At 43.8% G+C, this 23,953-nt stretch overlaps 1 protein-coding gene across 2 annotated transcripts in view; it reads left to right on the forward strand.

The window, feature by feature from the left end:
• LOC138676561 (tropomodulin-2-like) overlaps positions 1 to 23,953 on the forward strand; it is a 75,572-nt gene that overhangs the window by 11,053 nt on the left and 40,566 nt on the right. The window contains exons 1-2 of one of the 2 annotated variants that reach the window (XM_069765993.1): positions 3,739 to 3,810; positions 11,903 to 12,053. In XM_069765993.1, the coding sequence (XP_069622094.1) occupies positions 11,928 to 12,053 (126 nt within the window). In that variant the 5' untranslated portion in view covers positions 3,739 to 3,810; positions 11,903 to 11,927. Of the gene's footprint in view, positions 1 to 3,738; positions 3,811 to 11,902; positions 12,054 to 23,953 lie in introns of those variants that run through there. The other variant, XM_069765992.1, reaches the window with a different exon arrangement.

A 23,953-nucleotide genomic window follows, 5' to 3' on the forward strand; every position in this document is an offset into this window, starting at 1 on the left:
ACCCTAAGGCAGTGTTCCCCAACTCCAGTCCTCAAGAGCCACCAACAGGTCATGTTTTCAGGATTTCCTTAGTATTGCTCAGGTGATAATTGCAGAACCTGCACAGGGAATAATTCCATCACCTGTGCAATACTAAGGAAATCCTGAAAACATGACTTGTTGGTGGCTCTTGAGGACTGGAGTTGGGGAACACTGCCTTAAGGACTCACACGACTGAAAAATACAGACAGCACTTGGACTAGTGTTATTCAGTGGGGCAGAGCAGATGAACGATTTTTTTTCACTGACTGATTCTGTGTGTGAAAAACATGGCAGTGTGCACGAGTTTCTCATAAATCGGATGAGATTCGCATAGATGAGTCTATGGATGCCTCAAGGAGCCGCAGTGTAACATCCGTTTTTTACACGGTGTAGTTCTGTAACATAGGACACTGTAAATGGTCCTGTAAAGGATTAATAACTGCTGAGTAAAAAAACAGATTGTATACTGATGACCAGTGAGAAAAAAATAGTCCAAGTATTCTGGATGAAACTCTGACCAATTATACGTCCCTGTGAACCTGCCCTAAAGGGTCATTTCCATCCTTAGAAGTTATCAATCCTTCAGATAGGAAGCCATCTGCAGGAGCCATCATTGATCCTGAAAACAGGGGTCTGCCTGAACGGAGCGGTGGTCAGTCATGCGCATCCTCCACCATCCATAGAGGAACACTCACTGAATAGCAAGTTATCACTAAACTCATGGATAGGTGATAGCTTCTTACGATGGGAATAATCCTGTAAAGAGTGGTCGTTTTTTTAATTTTTATTTCATAAATCAGTTGTACATATGAAAAGAAGAAATTGTAATATGTCTTCTGTTTCCCCCACTGCAGGTTTTGGCTTACAAATACTGATGTAAATACTGAACGTGTGCATGTGGCCTTAAACTACTTATTCTCTCAGTAGAGGTAGTGTCTAAGTGACATATCTATAATATAACGCTGGGAGCGTCACTCTGTCCGAAGCCTTTATAGACTGCGCCGGCCCCCACAGAGTGACGCTCCCAGGAGAACGCGGTATGCGTAAACACTGAACGCATACCGCGATCTCCACCGGAGAGTCAGGGACCGCCAGGAGGGTAAGTATATTCACCTTTCCCCGTTCCAGCGCTGCGTGCGGCTTCGTCTCCCGGCTCCTCTGCTGTGACAGTTCAGAGGGCGCGATGACGCGCTTAATGCGCGCCGGCGCCGCCCTCTGACTTACCAGTCACAGGCAGAGGAGCCGGAGTGTGTCTTCAAGAAAATGGCGCCGGAAAGCGCGGACTGCGCAGGCGCCGATTCCTGCTGCTGGAATCGGCGCTTGCGCAGTCCGCGCTTTCCGGCGCCATTTTCTTGAAGACACACTCCGGCTCCACTGCAGGTGTGTCTTCAAGAAAATGGTGCCGGAAAGCGCGGACTGCGCAGGCGCCGATTCTTGCTGCCGGAATCGGCACCTGCGCAGTCCGCGCTTTCCGGCGCAATTTTCTTGAAGACACACCTGCAGTGGAGCCGGACGATAGGTGAGTATGGTATATATTTTTTTTTTTATATGGCAGCAGCATACGGGGGCATACACACTGGAGCGTCTTATGGGGGGCATATCATACAATGGTGGCGCAGGATGGGAGCAGCACATGACAGAACGGGGGCAGGATGGCAGCAGCACATGACGGAACGGGTGCAGGATGGCAGCAGCACATGACAGAACGGGTGCAGGATGGCAGCAGCACATGACAGAACGGGCGCAGGATGGCAGCAGCACATGACAGAACGGGCGCAGGATGGCAGCAGCACATGACAGAACGGGCGCAGGATGGCAGCAGCACATGACAGAACGGGCGCAGGATGGCAGCAGCACATGACAGAACGGGTGCAGGATGGGAGCAGCACATGACAGAACGGGCGCAGGATGGCAGCAGCACATGACAGAACGGGCGCAGGATGGGAGCAGCACATGACAGAACGGGCGCAGGATGGCAGTAGCACATGACAGAACGGGCGCAGGATGGGAGCAGCACATGACAGAACGGGGGCGCAGGATGGGAGCAGCACATGACAGAACGGGGGCGCAGGATGGGAGCAGCACATGACAGGATGGGAGCAGCAAGTGACAGAATGGAGGCGCAGGATGGGAGCAGCACATGACAGAACGTGGGGGCGCAGGATGGGAGCAGCACATGACAGAACGGGGGCGCAGGATGGAGCAGCACATGACAGAATGGGGGCGCAGGATGGAGCAGGACATGTCAGGATGGGGACGCAGGATGGAGCAGCACATACCAGGATGGAGACCATATACCAATATAAATGCTCGCCACCCGGGTGTAGAACGGGTTCAATAGCTAGTACAAATATAAAGGATAAACACCCCCCAGTGTATTTTTTAGGACACCATTATTTTGGCACATTTTTTGCAACTTTTGGCACCAATAAAGTCGCCAAAACAGATAGAATCCCATTTTTTATGTTGTACCATATTCATGAATCACGCGCGCCATTTTGATAAGTCAAAAAAGGAAGGTGACTCCGACAAAAACGCAGATGATGAATTGGGGCCATTGTGTCTTTTTTTTTGGTTCTTCTATTAGGTTTAGATGGAGAGTGACACTCACTGTATTGCCAAGAGCTGCTATTAGAGAAGATCTTCATAAAAGATCATTAAAACCGCGTCATTTTCTACAGACTTACATGAATTACGGTATTATTTAATATAATGATACCTTATTTTTTTTAAAAGGAAAGAGCATTTGACAATGAGATCATTGTTATAAACCCAATTTCCTTATAGACTTCAAAGGATCCCAGTTCTTTTGGAGAAGAAGCGAACACATGAGCGGCATGTCTAACTAGGCTGGTGCTAGGGAAAGTGCACAGAATGGGGTCAAGGAATCAGCCGCCCACCGCTGGGAACAGTTATGGGATTGATGTTAGATGGGAAGACGGGAGCACCTACCTGACTGTGGGGCTGCCCATTTCGTGTATCTCCGCTGTCTATGCGATATATTGCCCACAGCTACCAATTCTTTCAGTTAAGTCTAGATGCTGTATATAACAGGCATGTTTTCAGTCTTTTATATCTTCTGTGACTTGCTGCTGTGAGATCAGACCTCTGCCCCCCGTGGCTCCCCCTTTTACAGTTTGAGGCTAACATACATTAAGAAGCAGGTGCTGCTGTTGCACCCTTCTTCCTCCTTCTTTATTGCTTACTATATTTCTGCTGTCTTACACTAGATTTTTAAAGCACCACTCCATCATTTTTTTTTATTTTACAGCTGAAATGCCACCACTAATCTAAGTTCCCTGAAATTAAAGTGAAGCTCCATTTTGAAACTACACTTTTCCTTCCGTAAAGCACCGCTCCAGCCATTTTTTTTATTTCAGAGCTGGAGTGGCGGCATTAATCTAAGTTTCCTGCCCCTATTATTATACTTACTAGCCGCTATCTCCAAATTGAAGCATCACTTTAATTTCGGGATCAGAACTATACAGTGCGCTCATGCTATCTCTGTAAGCCTGATGGACCAATGTAAGTTTACCCAGTCTGTAGTGATAAAGCGTTGGACTATTGCGCTCTTGATATATTATTGTTTAAAAAGGAGACTAAAAATGACACCTGTAATGACTAGCAAAAAATATTCCAATTGCAGATTTTTCTTTATTTTATTAAATTTTTATTTATTTAGTTTATTTCATGTTTCTTCTCAAACCAAGAGCTGTGGTAGCTGATATCACACAAGAAGTAAGGTTCCTATTAGACTGAGTTCATCTTCTCGTCGCTATTGCAAAACCGGTAAGTGGAAACTTATGCATCATATGAATCAACATCTGCTTTACAAACACAATTCACTATGTAGCCGGTTCTAACCTGTAGGGGCATTTACTTTCCCATAAGCGAACACTGACTTCCTATATAAAAGTTGATCAGCGGTCAATTAAAGGTCCTTTCCCAGAGGCCAGGACAAACTGGGAACAGAAGGATGGTTTGCCGCCATAAATTATCCTACCGCCAACAAGCAATCATTTTGCCTTTTTGACGGCTGATCATCAGAATGCTTACGTTGTACATGGGGGATAATTGGGAACAAATGTTTTTGTGAACTATCATTTATTGATTATTTGCACGAGTAAATGAACATTATAGTTTACAAAATGTTTTACATAATATGTATCAGTTGAAAATACCCTCTAATATTGGGAGGGTTAGTTTGCAGACTAACATAAGTAGATGTTTTGCAGAATTATTAGTAGATGTCATATACCGTAGTGCAAATCCCGCTCCGCCCGCCAAGATCCCCAGGTCCTTGTTTAAGTTGCATTATTTACTTTATCTTTTGTCTGCATAGACAAAGTAGATTCTATTATCACATGTTTTATGCAGATCATTCTGAGATCGCTGCACACAGTCATATGTGCATCCATATTTGTTTGCACGCAGGTGGATTAGTGGAGAGACTCCGACAGATTGTTATTAACTTGATAATCCAAGGCTGCAGATAGAAACAGTGTAACCTACATGGAGACAGTTTCATAATCATTTATTCCGTGCGAGCCTCCCTTTCCTGTATATGATACATCGTGTGACCCTGGATTGAATCTGATACATCCCTTGTTATAGGATAAGGAACATGTTAATTGTTAAGAACAGTTTTAGGATTACACTATTGTTTCTCTAATCTACTTTGTCATAAGTGAGTGATTCTGGAGATATAAACCCAACTAGTACCTTCTATATAGGACATTATCAACTCACTGTTTTAATTCGTAGGTCATATATACTAACATAATAAAATTATTTGTTCACAAGTGTGTAACAAATGCATTACATGACCTTACAAAGCCAATATATATTTCTGTTTGCCCATAAGTATATTTACAGCAATATTTTAGATGTGTATTTTGTTTCATATCAAACTTGACGCAGCCCGGCAGAACGCAAATGTGAATGTAGCCTAAAGTCAACATACTGCTCTGTACCTAACAAAAATGTACAAGAATAAAAGAGTTAAAAGTCCCCCCTTCAAGCTTAGTCCCAGAATTACTCTGTTTATGTGGGAACCTTTTAATCGGTTCAAAGCATATATTGATCAAATGTACAAGACTAGGTGCAGGCTCAATGCTGTGCTCAGGAACATCTGTCTACTTGTCCCTTCTAAGATTTAATGTTACTCAAACTGTAAAACCTCAGCATGTGCACTGCTTCTTTACAGGTTTTATCCAGGATTAAAAAAAAGTGTTGCTTTTATCCAGAAACAGTGGCACTGCTGTCCATGGCTTGTTTTTCTATTGCAGGTTATGAGGCTACAAGAGTGCCACTGTTTCTTAAACTAAAAGTAGACATTTCATTTTGATCTTGGTCTATCCCTTTCTTGGGTACCTTGTTATAGGTATTATTGTTTCTTTCAGCCAAAAGACATTTTTCTCATTATGCACAATATAATCAAATAAAATAGATATAATATAGTATAAAAGATTTTCCGGCATGTTCCCTTTATGTTAAATACTACAACCCTGATTATACTCACAACACACTAATTGTATTTGGTTGACTCGTAAATGCGAAAGTCCTTGATGTGTGATCCTCATATCCTAGCATGTGATGCTCAAGGGTTTTCTCATCCCCATCAACAGTAACATGATTGTTATGCCAGGGCCAGAAAGTACAAAGCGGTAGTTGAAGAAGACACTGACATTACACAGACCCCAAACAAACAGTCCCATGTCCTACATATGTGTTGTCTTCCAGATCAGGGTAACCACCGGTCATGTATCCAGATTATAATGCCGAGCCTTTCACATCACACAGAAGTACAAGGAAAACGTACCTCTTTTTACGTTCTAGTTTTTGTTTGATTTTGTAATTAATGCTAATAGATTCTTACAGCTAAACTTGCACCATTCACAGTAGAATGATGTCTTGTTATTGCAGTGAAACCCTACTACAATTTTTTTGGGGGTAGTCTGGTCAGGCAATTCAAAACCTCACAGCTCTGTAACCTTTCTACTATTGTTACCTTTTTAGTTTGTTTTCTCTTTGCAATATGGCAAAAAAAATCTTAAATGTCTTGTCCATTACTAGAAAAACCCCTTCTCGATCTCACTGTTTGCCCCCTTGAAGACAAAATCACTTATACTCATCTCCTGTGCCAGCGCCGTTCCATCGGGGCTCATATGCGGTTGTTATGTCATGTGAGCCCTGTCACCCACCTTCGAACGTATTAGTAATCAAGAGGAAGTGAATGGCCAAGAATTATTCGCTTTTTTATGTGGTTTTTGATGCACTTTTTATTCTGTTTTTTTGGGCTAAGCCAGTATGATCTTAACGGGAAAAAAAACCACTGAAATAAATGAGATGCTGTGGGTTTTTTGTTGTTTTGTTTTTTTTTAAAAGGTACCTAAGGACAAGAAATGCAAGCAATATAAAAAAAGCACTCTGTGAATGAGATTTTATAAATCTCATTAATTTTGCTCTTTATTGGTATGTTTTGTTTCTGCATGAAAAAAATGCATCAGCAGGACTACATGTGAACAAGCCTCTTTAAAAGAATAGGCAGGTATAAGCAAACTGCGGCTGCAATACCAACACACATATGCAAACTCTATGCAATAGCTAACATTATACACATGAGTTCCACTATTGCTACAGAAGTAAGAATGAAAGGTTGTTAGTTCACATTTTGATCAAATTGTGTATGCCCATTGCCCATCTGCCACCGACAAGGCAAAGTATAGGGACCCTATACTAAAGAGTTACGGACTGAAATTAGCTAGGGTAGCATAGGATCCAGATACATGTTGCTCTATTAAAGCACCACTTGAGCAGGTTTTTTTTAATTTTAGTTCCGGAGTGGTGCTTCTAATCTAAGGTCCCTGCCCCTACTTTTATACTTTCCCATCGTTGTCTTTACCTTTTCTCTCCCCCTCTCCCTTTGGTCTCCAGACTTTTTGATGCAAGTTTATGACAGCTGCTTTATGGCTCTTATAGACTTGCATTGAGAGCTTGTGATCGTTACTTCTGACTTCCTGTCAGTCTGCAGTTGCAGTCATGGTGCAGCGGGTCCAGAGACGATAAAAGATGAAGATAACGGCGGGTACGTATAAGACTAGGTACAGGGACCTTAGTACATTAGCACCACTCCAGCGCTGAAAAAAACACAATGGAGTGGTATTTTAAAAACAGTCTTGGATAAGTGGGTAGTTAGAGTGCTGAGACCTTCCATCCCAAAAGTCTACAAATTGGCATGCGCTAACTATGGTAATAATACAAATGCAGGTGCAAGCACTATGCGCCTCCAATACAAAGGCATATATACAAGAACCATGTTACAGCATCCGCTATTGTGGAATACATGATATGAGGTATTGCTATAGAGTGAGGTCAGCAGCGCCTCCCACTCCTAATATACCTCATTCCCAATCACTGCAACAGGACTGAGCTGACGTGAGCTGTTGTACCAGGCACATCCGCGAACAGACGGGGCGATGTCTGGTAAACAACAATGGGAATGCAGTCTCTTCATGCAGTAAATTGGCATGGGTCCTCTGAGTTGGACCCCACTGCTCTGTCATTGATGGCATATCCCTAGTCCCCTTTAATAGTAATTTAATTGAAAGTTCATGAACTGTATACTTGCAATACGGTAAATATATGTAATTGCTTAGTCTGGCTGTAGATTTTCAGACAAGCTCCTACTGTGCCACTTCTGCTCTTTCAAGCGCATGTCTGTATCAAACATCACAAAACATTGTGCCATTGGCAATGAAAGGAGAGGATCTTAGCTGCCTTGTCAAAGGGAACATTCTCCTTGGATACACTACAAGAAGAAGGGCGTAGACAATTTGCACACTATTCGCACAACAGGGTGCTGTTTGGAGAACCTCATTGTGAACTTTTGTTATTAGCATTGAGTCTTAATCTATTATAAATTACAGATCTGGTATTTTTGCTATCATATATTATTTAATCATAATAATAAATGTATTAAAGGGAATCTGTCAGTAGGATCAGCAATCTTAAGCCATCTATGTGGGCATGTAGGTCATAGGAAGCTGAATAAAATGATACATTGATATTTGCGATATGTCTTATTCCAGAGAAATCCAAGTTTTTCTTATATGTAAATGAGCTATTAAGGTCTATGAGACTAATCTGTATGAGAATCTGCCTCCAGAGATTATTGTAAATAAAGCTGTGTGTGATTATACTGGACACATTTGCAGATTCTTCTCAGCTTCCATCTCACAGGCAGACTGGGTTGCAATACAGCAGAGCTGTGAGAGCTGCAGATGCTAACGTGTTTATTGTGAGAGAAACATCAGTTCTACTGTCCAATGTTTGTTACATGTCTCACACTGTTAACTCGCCCTTTCATTTATAATAATCTCTGGAGGCAGATTCCCATGCAGATCAGAGTTTGGCCCAAAGATCTTAACAGCTTTGCGTATAAGAAAAATAGGGAATAAAATATTGGATCCCAAACGTAAAAGTATTATTTTATCCAGCTTCCTATGATCTACATACCTATATGGATGACATGGGACGGTTGCTCCCACTGACAGATTTCCTTTAATAGGCAGAGAATCCAGAGCATCATAATGTACGATTTATCAATATGTAGACAAAGACGCAATGTCTTATCCTTATGTACGGCTGGGAACAAAATCTTCATGGTTGACTCTTGGCTGATTGTGCTATCAGTTTTCCTCCAATTTTTACAGAAGTGCTGTAGGGAACTAAGCCTGACCACACAATATATATGAACGCCCTTACTGGTTAGATTGGCTCCATCAGTATGAAGTGTAAAGGGATTTTAAGGATCAGAAACCTGCAATGCATTAGCCATCAAACATTTTTAATTGTGCAATTTTTGTGCATTCCAAAAGTTATTTCCCTACAGACACACTCATTGGAAGCTGATGGAAATTGACACGTGAAAGCAGTATGACGCTGCCACTGGGTTCAATGGGGACACTCTTTGATGGAAGTGTGTCGTTTCCAGTAGATTTTGTATTCCAATATCAGGCTATATTGGTGGGAAAATAAAGGAAACTAATTTTTGTTTTCCATACGTTTTACTTTATTTTTATGTGCACAAAATACCCCTAAAATACATTTTAACTTTTTTCCCCCTTCTTGTAATCATTATTTTTATTTATCGGACTAATTTTTTTTTTTTTATGGACGTGGGGCTCGTAACAGCGATTTGGAAGTGCTCTCCTGAAGACGGAAAATGGGAGTTGTCTTTTTAAAGTACCAACTTAGGAGGGATAGTTTATGAGAATTGAGGAGTTCATTGACGATATTAGGCTACTTTTGCACAGTCTTGCACAGACTATGACCCATTTACTTACCAGGAATTGTTTTGAGCCTTCCCCACATTTGAATGTGATGATTACCATATGGGGACACATTAGCACACCGCTCATATGTTACGCTAGTTTTAACTAATGTCCCCTCTTTGTGCAAATCTTTGTATATGCATAAATCTTACGTGTGAATCCCAGTTTGTTAAAGCGGCCCCTTTCAATGTTACTTCTATCATTTCAAGTCAAAGAGCAGTAAATGTTTATGAATTATTTATTTCAAGGCTTCTAATAGACTTAATGGTCTTGGAGTATCCTTCAGTTAATCTCCAGTTCTTTTAAGTTCATGGAACTAAATATAGTTTTCTTTTTTCTTGGAATTTATTACCGTACTTTTTGTCTTTTGCTCTAATAATAACACTTACATTTTCATCCAATTCTTTTGTAATCTCTTTCCAAAACTAAAATCCATTATAGACTATTGTAATGAAAGTGTGGGTTTACCGGCCACATTGCCTACTAACATTTAGTGAATCATCACTATTGCAGTACATACAATAGCAAGTAAGTCACCCTGTGCTCCATAAAAAGAACTCCTACTCATGTGAGCAGTCTAATAGTGGTTACTTTCGCGTCCTTTTTTCTCCTGGTGCTGATCAGAGATCAATTCTGCAATTCTAGTTTGATTGTTCAATGTCCAGACATTTCTACCAGTTACATTATTGAAAGTGCAGTGGACTTGTCTGTTCTTTTGTAAGTTTGGTAAATCTCCCTAATCTCCCTCACAGTAAATCGGATGTATAAATCGGACTGAGATTTGAATGCAGTGCAGAGACTGGCCAACAGCTCTCCCAACCCAATGTTACACACATTGTTGTGGAACCACTGTGCAGCAGTCCAGGGAGATCCTGGAGGGTCGTAACTAAGCTACTACCTGGTTCTTCACTAGAGCCCCTGATGGTGTGGTTAGACTTGAACCCAGGTGGACTCCAGGTGCTACTCCAGGACAGACCGCCGGAGCTACGGCAGCTGACCCCAAAAGGGCAAGGAAGCAGGACTGGCCAGGAACTGGAAAGCAGGAGGGATGCAGCTGGTATACAGATGCTGGATAAGGCACAAGCAGGATAGGTTCAGGAACACAGAACAGACTTGGGTACAGGATCACAGGTCCACGTTCAGACTTGACAAGTGAAGATAACGGTAGATGTGTGGACAAGGCAGATCAGGCTCAGGACTGGGTAGGGATGGACAGACTCAGGAACATGTTTCAGACAGAACGGATAAGGTCAGATGCAGACAGGATGGACAGGATCAGGTTCAGGGAGCACAGGTACAGGACCTTACAACTATGTAGCAGGATACACAATGATAAGTAAAGTTGCTAAGGCACCTCCCAATAGGGGAGGGTATCTTAAATATCAGGCGTCTCCAAGTTATTGGCTGGGGATGTTTTCAAAAGCGCATGACTACTCCCTAAGCGCACTCCCAGAAGACCTGCGTGCCGTGCGCAGGTCCTGGGAGAAAACAGACACTGTGGGTAAGTGAATATTCTGGCGTCTCTGCTGGGAGGAGGAAGAGGACGCATGCCGGGGAGCCAGCGCTGTTCTAACACCCGAGCATGACAGCTGCATGTCTGACTGTGCCCTGTAGACAGTCATAGAGAGTAGTTACATATGCTGCTTTATTTAAGGACTCTAGGGAGGTCATCTACATTACTATAACTGTCAGATATGTATAATACACAATTTCAGTTGCATATAGTACATAAGCCAATGACAATGGTGGCACATTAAGAGGTGTAACTTACAGCTTCTGGGTGCCAATACAAGGTCTGCAATGAGACTGGTCTTCTCATATGGTTCCTAGATAGAATTGGTGCTAATAAATTCACAGTACCCTATCCATCATCATGTTAGTAATCTGTGGTCTCTGGATGAGAGCAAGGAAAAATGCCTCCTACTTGCCAGCATCTAAGACTCCTCATTTGATTATCCAGGCCTAGCGCGATGTCATAGCGTGATGCACGTATGATGTTGCACCAGGCTGGTTAATCAAAAGAAGGACCACTGATGCTGTTATGTAAGAGGTGGTTCTCAGGGCTCCCGTCCAGCAGCCACAGATTACTAAACTGAGGTGGCCTATGGACCTGGTACGGCGAATCGGTTGGCATCAACACTCATCCTGGACCTTAGTGTGACCTCAGCACTCTCTATAGCTGCCCTGTTTTCTCCCCACTGGCCCCACATACAGTATTCTTGCTTTTCACTCTTGTTTTACCAAGGCAAGAGGTTGATTAACTTCTAATACTATTCCAATATGTCAGTTCTAATGTTCTCCATCTCCAGTAATGTCCGCTGTTTGATTGCTGCAGTTTAGAAACAGATACCAATAAGATTGGCAGTAATAATAATCATCATTTCAGATGCTCTTTCTGCTCCTTAGACTCCAGTAGATTACAACTGTGAGGAGGAGGCTTACAGGACAGTCATGACCACATTCAGTCTATACCCTCATTCATTGTCACTAGTGTCAAAGTTAATCGAGAGGCTAAAATCGTCTGTGATTGTCTTCTATTATTACAGGAGAACCACTCCGGATCATTCAGTCATGTCTCTGCCATTCAGGAAAGACTTTGACAAGTATAAGAATATAAACGAGGATGAAATTCTGAATAAATTATCGGAGGAAGAATTAAAGCAGTTGGAGAATGTTCTGGAGGAGATGGATCCTGAGGTATGTGCATTGAGCAAGTAGATGCTGTATTTCTGCATCTGATGTTTGCATGGTATCGCTCCTCTCTGGGGCACCTATTCTAACTTTACATGACATCATTAATGTTTGCTAACAATTCCTGATGACAAAAATAGGAAGTTTGGCACTGTCAAGAGATAAAGTTCCTTCCCTTCCGAGCTCTGCCATGCGCCCAGTTTTTTACTCCCACATATGGGGTATCAGCATACTCAGGACAAATTACACAACAACCTTTGTGGTCCAATTTTTCCTGTTACTCCTGGTACAATAACAAAAATGGGATCTGAAGTAAATTTTTTGCTATAAAAAGTTAAATGTTCAATTTTTTTTAAAACATTTCAAAAATTCCTGTGAAGCACCTGAAGGGTTAATAAACTTCCTAAACGTGGTTTTGAGCACCTTGAGAGGTGCAGTTTTTAGAATGGTGTCACACTTGGGTATTTTCTATCATATAGACCCCTCAAAATGACTTCAAATGTGAGGTGGTCCCTAAAAAAAAAAATGGTGTTGTAAAAATAAGAAATAGCTGTTTAACTTTTTACCCTTATAACTTCCTGACAAAAAAAAATTTTGGTTCCAAAATTGTGCTGATGTAAAGTAGACATGTGGGAAATGTTACTTAGGCCTGTTTCACACGTCAGTGTCTCCGGTACGTGAGGTGACAGTTTCCTCACGTACCAGAGCCACTGACACACGTAGACACATAAAAATCAATGCATCTGTGCAGATGTCATTGATTTTTTGCGGACCGTGTCTCCGTGTGCCAAACACGGAGACATGTCAGTGTTCGTGGGAGCGCACGTATTCCACGGACCCATTAAAGTCAGTGGGTCCGTGTAAAACACGTACCGCACACGGACGTTGTCCATGTGCAGTCCGTGTGCCGTGCAGGAGACAGCGCTACATTAAGCGCTGTCCCCCCCACTGGTGCTGAAGCCGCAATTCATATCTTCCCTGCAGCAGCGTTTGCTGCAGAGAAAATATGAATAATAGTGTTTCAAATAAAGATCTATGTGCCTCCTGCCCTCCCACCGCATGTGCGCCTTCCGCTGTTCTGAAAATACTCACCCAGATCCCTCGTTGGCTGTCGCTGCTTCCTGTTCTGGCCGCATCTTCTCCTGTATGCGGTCACGTGGGGCCGCTCATTTACACTAATGAATATTTGGCTCCACCCTTATGGGGCATATTCATTACTGTAATCGGCGGCCCCACGTGACCGCATATAGGAGAAGATGCGGCCAGAACAGGAAGCAGCGACAGCCAATGAGGGAGGCGGGTGAGTATTTTCAGAACAGCGGGCGGGGGCACACATGGGGTGGGAGGGCGGGGGGCACATAGATCTTTATTTTAAACACTATTATTCATATCTTCTCTGCAACAAACGCTGCTGCAGGGAAGATATGAATCGGGGCTTCAGCACCAGATGCTGGTACGTGTGGTACCCAGCACGGTGCGTGTGGTACCCAGTGGGCACACGGGCGGCACACATGTGCCGCCCGTGTGCCACACTGATGTGCCACAGAAACGTAGGGGCACACGGACACGGATAATTCCGGTACCGATTTTTTCCGGTACCGGAATTATCTGGACGTGTGAAACCGGCCTTATTAAGTATTTTGTGTGACATACCTCTGTGATTTAAGGGCATGAAAATTCAGATTTGGAAAATTGAAAAATTTTCGCCAAATTTCCATTTTTTTTTCACAAATAAACACAAGTCATATCAAAGAAATTTTACCACTAACATGAAGTACAATATGTCATGAAAAAAAACAATCTCATAATCACCGGGATTTAATGAAGCGTTTCAGAGTTATACCTCATAAAGGGACAGTGGTCAGAATTGTAAAAATTGACCTGGTCATTAACATGCAAACAACCCTCGGGGGTAAAGGGGTTAACATCAGCCTCCTGCTGTTGACTTTCCCTCAGCTGGTTAGGAAAATTAAGGGAGACCCCACGATATTTTTTCAATTTAAAAATGTATTTTGTAAACGCAATACACAGACTCCCACTGCTGTCTAAGGCTAGGTTCACATTGCGTTAAGTGCAGTCCGTTCAGTGCATACGCTAACGGACTGCGTTAACGCAAGTGCCGAAAAAGATAGCGTTTATCGTTTATGCGATAGAGCATCTGCGCTAGCTCGATCTGTGCTAGCGGTGACGGACCCGAAAACGCTGCAGACTGCGTCCGAGGGTCTGTCACAGAATGACGGCACATCACTAACGCATGCCGATTATGACATGCGTTAGCGATGCGCTACATAATGGCAGTCAATGGGTGCGCTAACGCATCCATTACATAGCGTTAGTGCCGCTATGTAACGGATTCCGTCAGCGGACTGCACTTAATGTGAACCCAGCCTTAAAGTCTCATCAGCGTCGCTTGGTCTCGCTTATCGCAGGGAAACCAGGCGACAATGATGAGAGCTGCATTCAGCCCCCAGAGTCTGGGAACAGCGCTAACTGAACTGCTTTTTCCCATTGCCGAAACGTGTCACTGATGCGGCATACGCATGCCACACATATGTTACACATGGACGTGGATCGCATCGGTACTGTTTTTTTTCCAGTACTGGAAATATCAGAACGTGTGAAGGAGGCCTAAGTATTGTCACATAATGGTGTTTTTTTTACTTTTTTTTTACATGGATTTTAAAGTGGATCTGCTTCCAAATGGGTTTTCCAGTAAGCATTGATGACACTGATGGTAAGAACAGACACACTGATGATACCGGTACTGTGTTTTCATGTTCATGTTTAAATAGACGAGTGAAGGAGGCCTAGTATGGATTTTGAAGTGGATCTATTTTAAAATCCATTAAAAAGAACCCTGTGTGAAGATGTCTGCAGAGATGTTTCTTATCCCCTTAGTGACAGAGCCAATTTTGTACTTAATGACCGAGCCAATTTTTACAATTCTGACCACTGTTGCTTTATGAGGTTATAACTCTGGAACGCTTTAACAGATCCCGCTGATTCAGAGAATGTTTTTTCATGACATAATGTAATTCATGTTAGTGGTAACATTTCTTCGATATTACTTGTGATTATTTATGAAAAAAACGGAAATATGGCGAAAAGTTTTAAACTTCTGCAATTTTCAAACTTTGTATTTTTATGCCCTTAAATCAGAGAGAAATGTCACACAAAATAGTTAATAAATAACATTTCCCACATGTCTACTTTACATCAGCACAATTTTGGAAACAAAATTTTTTTCTTAGGGAGTTATAAGGGTTAAAAGTTGACCAGCAATTTCTCATTTTTACAACATTTTTTTTTAGGGACCACATCACATTTGAAGTCATTTTGAGGGGTCTATTTGATAGAAAATAACCAAGTCTGACACCATTCTAAAAACTGGACCCCTCAAGGTGCTCAAAACCACATTCAAGAAGTTTATTAACCCTTTATGTGCTTCACAGGAACTGAAACAATGTGGAAGGAAAAAATGAACATTTAACTTTTTTTGCAAACATTTTACTTTAGAACCATTTTTTTTTATTTTCACAAGTGTAAAAACAGAAATGTAACCATAAATTTTGTTGTGCAATTTCTCCTGAATACACCGATACCCCATATGTGGGGGTAAACCACTGTTTGGGCGCACCGCAGAGCTTGGAAGAGAAGGAGCGCCGTTTGACTTTTTCAATGCAGAATTGGCTGGAATTGAGATCGGATGCCATGTCGCGTTTGGAGAGCCCCTGATGTGCCTAAACAGTGGAAACCCCCCACAAGTGACACCATTTTGGAAACTAGACCCCTTAAGGAACTTATATAGATGTGTGGTGAGCACTTTAAACCCCCAGGTGCTTCATGGAAGTTTATAACGTAGAGCCGTGAAAATAAAAAAATCCTTTTTTTTCCCCTCAAAAAATGATTTTTTAGCCTGCAATTTTTTATTTTATCAAGGGTAACAAGAGACATTGGACCCCCAAATTTGTTGAACAGTCTGTCCTGAGTATGATGATACCCCATATGTGGGGGGGGGGCACTTATTGGGCACCTATCGGGGCTCGGAAGGGAAGGAGTGCCGCTTGTAATGCAGACTTTGAGGGGATGGTCTGCGGGCGTCATGTTGCGTTTGCAGAGCTCCTGATGTACCTGAACAGTAAAAACCCCCCACAAGTGACCCCATTTTGGAAACTAGACCCACCAGAGAGCTTATCTAGATGTGTGGTGAGCACTATGAACCCCCAACTGCTTCACAGACGTTTATAATGTAGAGCCATGAAAATAAAAAAATCATATTTTTTCCACAAAAATTATCTTTTCACCCCCAAATTTTTACTTTCACAAGGGTAACAGGAGAAATTGGACCCCAAAATATATTGTGCAATTTATGCTGAGTAGGCTGATACCCCATATGTGGGGGGGAACAACTGTTTGGGCATATGGCAGAGCTCAGAAGGGAAGGAGCACCGTTTTGGAATGCAGACTTTGATAGAATGGTCTGCGGGTGTTACGTTGCGTGTGCAGAGCCCCTGATGTACCTAAACAGTATTAACCCCAAACAAGTGACCCCATTTTGGAAACTAGACCCCCCAGGGTACTTATCTAGATGTGTGGTGAGAACTTTGAATGCCCAAGTGCTTCACAGAAGTTTATGATACAGAGTCGTGAAAAAAAAAAATTTCCACAAAAAAGATATTTTAGCCCCCAAGTTTTTATTTTCACAAGGGTAACAGGAGAAATTGGACACCAAAAGTTGTCCAATTTATCCCGAGTACGCTGATGCCCGATATGTGGGGGTAAACCACTGTTTGGGCGCACGGCAGAGCTCAGAAGGGAGGGAGCACCATTTGACTTTTTGGGCGCAAAATTGGCTGTCGTGTTTGGAGACCCCCTGATGTACCTAAACAATGGAAACCCCCCAATTCTAACTCCAAACCTAACCCCAACACACCCCTAACCCTAATCCCAATCCGATCCATAATCCTAATCACAACCCTAACCCCAAAACAACCCTAATCTCAACCCTAAGCATAACCCTAATCAAAACCCTAAATCCAACACACCCCCTAATCCTAATCTCAACCCTAATCGCAAACGTAACCCTAATGCTAACCCTAATACCAACCCTAATCCAAACCCTAACCCTAATCCCAACTCTAACCCTAACTTTAGCCCCAACCCTAGCCCTAACTTTAGCCGCAGCCCTAACCCTAGCCCTAACTTTAGCCCCAACCCTAACCCTAGCCCTAAGGCTACTTTCACAATTGTGTTGTGTGGCATCCGTCGCAATCTGTCGTTTTGGACAAAAAACGGATCCTGCAAATGTGCCCACAGTATGCGTTTTTTGCCCATAGACTTGTATTGCCGACGGATCGCGACGGATGGCCACACGTCGCGTCCGTCGTGCACTGGATCCATTGTGTTTTGGTGGACCGTCGTCACAAAAAAACATTCAATGTAACGTTTTTTTGTATGCCGCATCCGCCATTTCCGACCACGCATGTGTGGCCGTATCTCCGCCCCCTCCTCCCCAGGACATAGATTGGGCAGCGGATGCATTGAAAAACTGCATCTGCTGCCCACGTTGTGCACAATTTTCACAACGTGCTTCGGTACGTCGGGCCGACGCATTGCCACGGCCCTGTACCGACGCAAGTGTGAAAGAAGCCTAACCCCAGCCCTAACCCTAAATTTAGCCCCAACCCTAAGCCTAAATTTAGCCCCAACACCTCTTGCTGCCGGCTGGCAGATCATGGCGGGCGCACTGCGCATGCGGCCGCCATTTTCTTACCAAATGAAGAAGCCGGCAGGCAGAAGGGGACGCAAGAGGACCAAGGGACACCGGTAAGTATGATGGGGTCCCCGAATCCCCCTATTTCTCTGTCCTCTGATGTGCGATCACATCAGAGGACAGAGAATGACACATTGCTTTTTTTGTTTCTTTTTTTTTTGCGGCCGCCGGTAAACAGTTAATTACCGGCGATCGCAAAACAGGGGTCGGTAAAAACCGACCCCGATCATGTTCTTTTGGGTCTCTGCTACCCCCGGCAGCCGTGACCCCAAAGCTCTTTCGGATGCTGGCCGGCGGGCGCACTGCGCATGCGCCCGCCATTTTTTGGCCGGAACAAGATGGCGACACCCATCGGGAGCCAAGAGGAGCATCGGGGGAGATAGGTGAGTATCGGGGACCCCATTTCTCTGTCCTCTGATGTGCGATCACATCAGAGGACAGAGAAATTAAATGGGAAATCGCGGGGTTTTTTGCGACCGCCGGTAAACGGTTAATTACCGGCGATCGCGACCTGGTGGTCGGTAAAAAATCCCAGAATCATGTTCTCTGGGGTCTCGGCTACCCCTGGCAACCGAGACCACAGAGAAAATCCGACTCTGGGGGGCGCTATTCACTTTTTCCACACTGGTTTAAATAGCCTTAAGTGCCGCCGTTAAAAGGCGTATCGGCGGTCGTTAAAGAGTTAAGAGAAAAAAAACAGTCTTAAAGTTAATTGCATTTTTATCCTGTCAATGTAACCAATATTTCCCATATACAGCAGATCAGCTGGTGACTTCTGTCACTTTGTATAACTAGTATGGCAGGAGATCAGTATAACAGAATAATAGGAAGTCTGTAATTTAGGTAAATATATGCATTTTGCCAATGGCATGTACTAAACATGGACAAGTCACTTCAACGTCATTCTAACCGTCCCATCGCACACTCAAGATGCATGGCTGCTTTGATCTAATTAATACCAGTCATGTTACTTGCAAGATCTTAATTGCACGGCTTTCATTTTACATTATTTTGGATGCTGTCGACAACTCTCCCGCATGCTGGCAGCCGTTCTTCCCACAGAAGCCAAGAACAACACTGAAAAACTCTTTATTGACTGCAAAGTCACCTTAGCTGGGAACAAATGACTCCTCCTGAAATGAAACATGTGCTGGTTTTAGGGAAGGAAAATGTGTAGACATTTCCATTCCGTCAGGTAAATGAGTTATCTCAGTTTTCTCATAATGCATTGGGACCAAAAATAGAAAGTGATATAGCTGTGTGTCTGATTCCAGATCAACACGTGTTAATCTTTAGTGGTGCCTAACAAATATCTAAATGGGTAACCCTTTTATTACCATAGCATTCTTTTCTTAGAGAAAAAAGCAGGAGATGTATTCAGGGAATGTATTGGAAACCAAGAGGTGGTCTACACTTGCATTTCCCATTACCACGGGAGTATAGTGCTTGACAAGCACTCACTTTTACAGAAAATGTTCACCAATATACACTGCTCAAAAAAATAAAGGGAACACTAAAATCCCACATCCTAGATAACATTGAATGAAATATTCCAGTTGTAAATCTTTATTCATTACATAGTGGAATATGTTGAGAACAATAAAACCTAAAAATTATCAACGTAAATCACAACTAATATCCCACGGAGGTCTGGAGTTGGAATGATGCTCAAAATCAAAGTGGAAAATGAAGTTACAGGCTGATCCAACTTCAGTGGAAATGCCTCCAGAAAAAGAAATGATGCTCAGTAGCGTGTGTGGCCTCCACGTGCGTGTATGACCTCCCTACAACGCCTGGGCATGCTCCTGATGAGGCGGCGAATGGTCTCCTGAGGGATCTCCTCCCAGACCTGGACTAAGGCCTACTCCTGGACAGTCTTTGGTGCAGCGTGACATTGGTGGATGGTGCGAGACATGATGTCCCAGATGTGTACAATCGGATTCAGGTCTGGGGAACGGGCAGGCCAATCCATAGCTTCAATGCCTTCATCTTGTAGGAACTGCTGACACACTCCAGCCACATGAGGTCTGGCATTGTCCTGCATTAGGAGGAACCCAGGGCCAACCGCACCAGCATATGGTCTCACAAGGGGTCTGAGGATCTCCTCTCAGTACCTAATAGCAGTCAGGCTACCTCTAGCGAGCACATGGATTCCAGTGCGGCCCTCCAGCGAAATGCCCTACGCCATTACTGACCCACTGCCAAACCAGTCATTCTGAAGGACGTTGCAGGCAGCAGATCGCTCTCCACAGCATCTCCAGACTCTGTCACATGTGCTCAGTGTGAACCTGCTTTCATCTGTGAAGAGCACAGGGCGCCAGTGGTGAATTTGTCAATCCTGGTGTTCTGTGGCAAATGCCAAGTGTCCTGCACGGTGTTGGGCTGTGAGCACAACCCCCATCTGTGGACGTCGGGCACTCAGGACATCATCTGTTGTGAATTCTGTTGTCGAACTCCCTCCTGTGGTCGTGAATGGTACTTCGGCGAGTTCTGTCTATGGGCTCCCTCTGGTGGCTATGAGTGAAGCTGCTGCTTCTGAGGTTCCTTACACAGGTGACGTGGTTTATCCTTTGGTTGGCTTCTCTATTTAACTCCACTCAGATCGTTACTCCATGCCAGCTGTCAATGTTTTAGCATTGGTTCAGTTCACTCCTGGATCTGCCTGGTGACCTGTCTTCTCCTGCAGAAGCTAAGTTCCTTATTGTTATTTTTGCTCATTGTTTCTTTGTCCAGCTGGTTATCCTGATTTTGTCTTGCTAGCTGGAAGCTCTGGGATGCAGTGTGGCACCCCGCACCGTGAGTCGGTGCGGAGGACCCTTTTGCACACTCTGCGTGGTCTTTTGTAGGTTTTTGTGCTGACCGCAAAGATTCCTTTCCTATCCTCTGTCTATTTAGTAAGTCGGGCCTCCCTTTGCTGAACCTATTTCATTTCTGCGTTTGTGACTTTCATCTTTACTCACAGTCATTATATGTGGGGGGCTGCCTATTCCTTTGGGGAATTTCTCTGAGGCAAGGTAGGCTTTATTTTCTATCTCTAGGGCTAGCTAGCTCTTGGGCTGTGACGAGGCGCCTAGGGAGCGTCAGGAGCGCTCCGCGGCTATTTTTAGTGTGTGCGATAGGATTACGGCTTGCGGTCAGCAGAGCTCCCACATCCCAGAGCTCGTCCTGTATGAGTTTAACTATCAGGTCGGATGCTCCTAACCACCAGGTCATAACAGTACAGCTGGCCAAAAGTATTAATGCATCTCAATAGAGGGATAAGAGGACTTCTGAGACCATTTTTTTTTCTTTGCACTGTGTTTTGTCTTTCTTTTCCCCTAGACCTTTGGGTGGTTCAGGACACAGGTGTAGAGATGGACATTCAGGGTCTATCCTCTTGTGTGGATCATCTCACTGCAAGGGTACAAAACATTCAAGATTTTGTGGTTCAGAATCCTATGTTAGAGCCTAGAATTCCTATTCCTGATTTATTTTCTGGGGATAGATTCTTGAATTTCAAAAATAATTGTAAACTGTTTCTAGCTTTGAAACCCCGCTCCTCTGGTGACCCCGTTCAACAAGTAAAAATCATAATTTCTTTGTTGCGTGGTGACCCTCAAGACTGGGCATTTTCCCTTGCGCCAGGAGATCCTGCATTGCGAGATGTAGATGCGTTTTTTCTGGCGCTTGGATTGCTTCATGATGAACCTAATTCAGTGGATCAGGCAGAGAAAATCTTGCTGGCTTTGTGTCAGGGTCAGGATGAAGCGGAGGTGTACTGTCAGAAGTTTAGAAAGTGGTCTGTGCTTACTCAGTGGAATGAATGTGCCCTGGCGGCAATTTTCAGAAAGGGTCTTTCTGAAGCCCTTAAGGATGTCATGGTGGGATTTCCCACGCCTGCTGGTCTGAATGAGTCTATGTCCTTGGCCATTCAGATCGATCGGCACATGCGTGAGCGCAAAGCTGTGCACCATCTGGCGGTATTCTCTGAGCATAGGCCTGAGCCTATGCAATGTGATAGGACTTTGACTAGAGCTGAACGGCAAGAACACAGACGTCGGAATGGGCTGTGTTTTTACTGTGGTGAATCCACTCATGCTATCTCCGATTGTCCTAAGCGCACTAAGCGGTTCGCTAGGTCTGCCACCATTGGTACGGTACAGGCTAAATTTCTTTTGTCCGTTACTCTGATTTGCTCTCTGTCGTCCTATTCTGTAATGGCATTTGTGGATTCAGGCGCTGCCCTGAATTTGATGGACTTGGAGTTTGCCAGGCGCTGTGGTTTTTTCTTGGAGCCCTTGCAGTATCCTATTCCATTGAGAGGAATTGATGCTACGCCTTTGGCCAAGAATAAGCCTCAGTACTGGACTCCATTGACCATGTGCATGGCTCCTGCACATCAGGAGGATATTCGCTTTTTGGTGTTGCATAATCTGCATGATGTGGTCGTTTTGGGGTTGCCATGGCTACAGGTCCATAATCCAGTGTTGGATTGGAAATCTATGTCTGTGTCCAGCTGGGGTTGTCAGGGGGTACATGGTGATGTTCCATTGCTGTCAATTTCGCCTTCCACTCCTTCTGAAGTCCCTGAGTTTTTATCAGATTACCGGGATGTATTTGAAGAGCCCAAATCCGGTGCCCTACCTCCTCATAGGGATTGCGATTGTGCTATTAATTTGATTCCTGGTAGTAAGTTTCCTAAGGGCCGTCTGTTTAATTTCTCTGTGCCAGAGCACGCCGCTATGCGGAGTTATATAAAGGAATCCTTGGAGAAGGGTCATATTCGTCCGTCGTCGTCACCATTGGGAGCAGGGTTCTTTTTTGTGGCCAAGAAGGATGGTTCTTTGAGACCTTGTATTGATTACCGCCTTCTTAATAAGATCACTGTCAAATTTCAGTATCCTTTGCCGCTGCTGTCTGATTTATTTGCTCGGATTAAGGGGGCTAGTTGGTTCACCAAGATAGATCTTCGAGGGGCGTATAATCTTGTGCGAATTAAACAGGGTGATGAATGGAAAACAGCATTTAATACGCCCGAGGGCCATTTTGAGTACCTGGTTATGCCATTCGGGCTTTCTAATGCTCCATCTTGGAGCCTGGAGCAGAACAATATTGTATCATACAATTAGGTTCTGTAGAAGGACGTAGATCTGGGGATTTATTATGATGGAATATAGGCTGAACTGGATGGACAAATGTCTTTTTTCGGCCTTACTAACTATGTTACTATGTTACTATCTGTGTTTCAGTCCTTTATGCATGACATCTTCCGAGAGTACCTGGATAGATTTATGATTGTATATTTGGATGACATTTTGGTCTTTTCGGATGATTGGGAGTCTCATGTGAAGCAGGTCAGAATGGTGTTCCAGGTCCTTCGTGCGAATTCCTTGTTTGTGAAGGGGTCAAAGTGTCTCTTTGGAGTTCAGAAGGTTTCATTTTTGGGTTTCATTTTTTCCGCTTCTACTATCGAGATGGACCCTGTTAAAGTTCAGGCCATTTACGATTGGACTCAGCCGACATCTGTGAAGAGCTTGCAGAAGTTCCTGGGCTTTGCTAATTTTTATCGTCGCTTCATCGCTAACTTTTCCAGTATTGCTAAACCGTTGACTGATTTGACCAAGAAAGGTGCTGAAGTGGTCAATTGGTCCTCTGCGGCTGTAGCGGCTTTTCAGGAGTTGAAGCGTCGTTTTGCTTCTGCCCCTGTGTTGTGCCAGCCAGATGTTTCGCTCCCTTTTCAGGTGGAGGTTGATGCTTCTGAAATTGGAGCAGGGGCTGTTTTGTCGCAAAGAAGTTCTGATGGCTCGGTGATGAAACCCTGTGCCTTCTTTTCTAGAAAATTCTCGCCTGCTGAGCGCAATTATGATGTGGGCAATCGGGAGTTGTTGGCCATGAAGTGGGCATTCGAGGAATGGCAACATTGGCTTGAAGGAGCTACACATCGCGTGGTGCTCTTGACGGATCACAAGAATTTGACTTCTCGAGTCTGCCAAACGGTTGAATCCTAGACAGGCTCGATGGTCGCTCTTTTTCTCCCGTTTTGATTTTGTGGTTTCATACCTTCCGGGATCTAAGAATGTGAAGGCTGATGCCCTGTCAAGGAGTTTTGTGCCTGACTCTCCGGGTGTTCCGGAGCCGGCGGGTATTCTTAAAG

Source organism: Ranitomeya imitator, chromosome 4, assembly GCF_032444005.1.
Source record: "Ranitomeya imitator isolate aRanImi1 chromosome 4, aRanImi1.pri, whole genome shotgun sequence".
NCBI classification, from domain to species: Eukaryota; Metazoa; Chordata; class Amphibia; order Anura; family Dendrobatidae; genus Ranitomeya; species Ranitomeya imitator.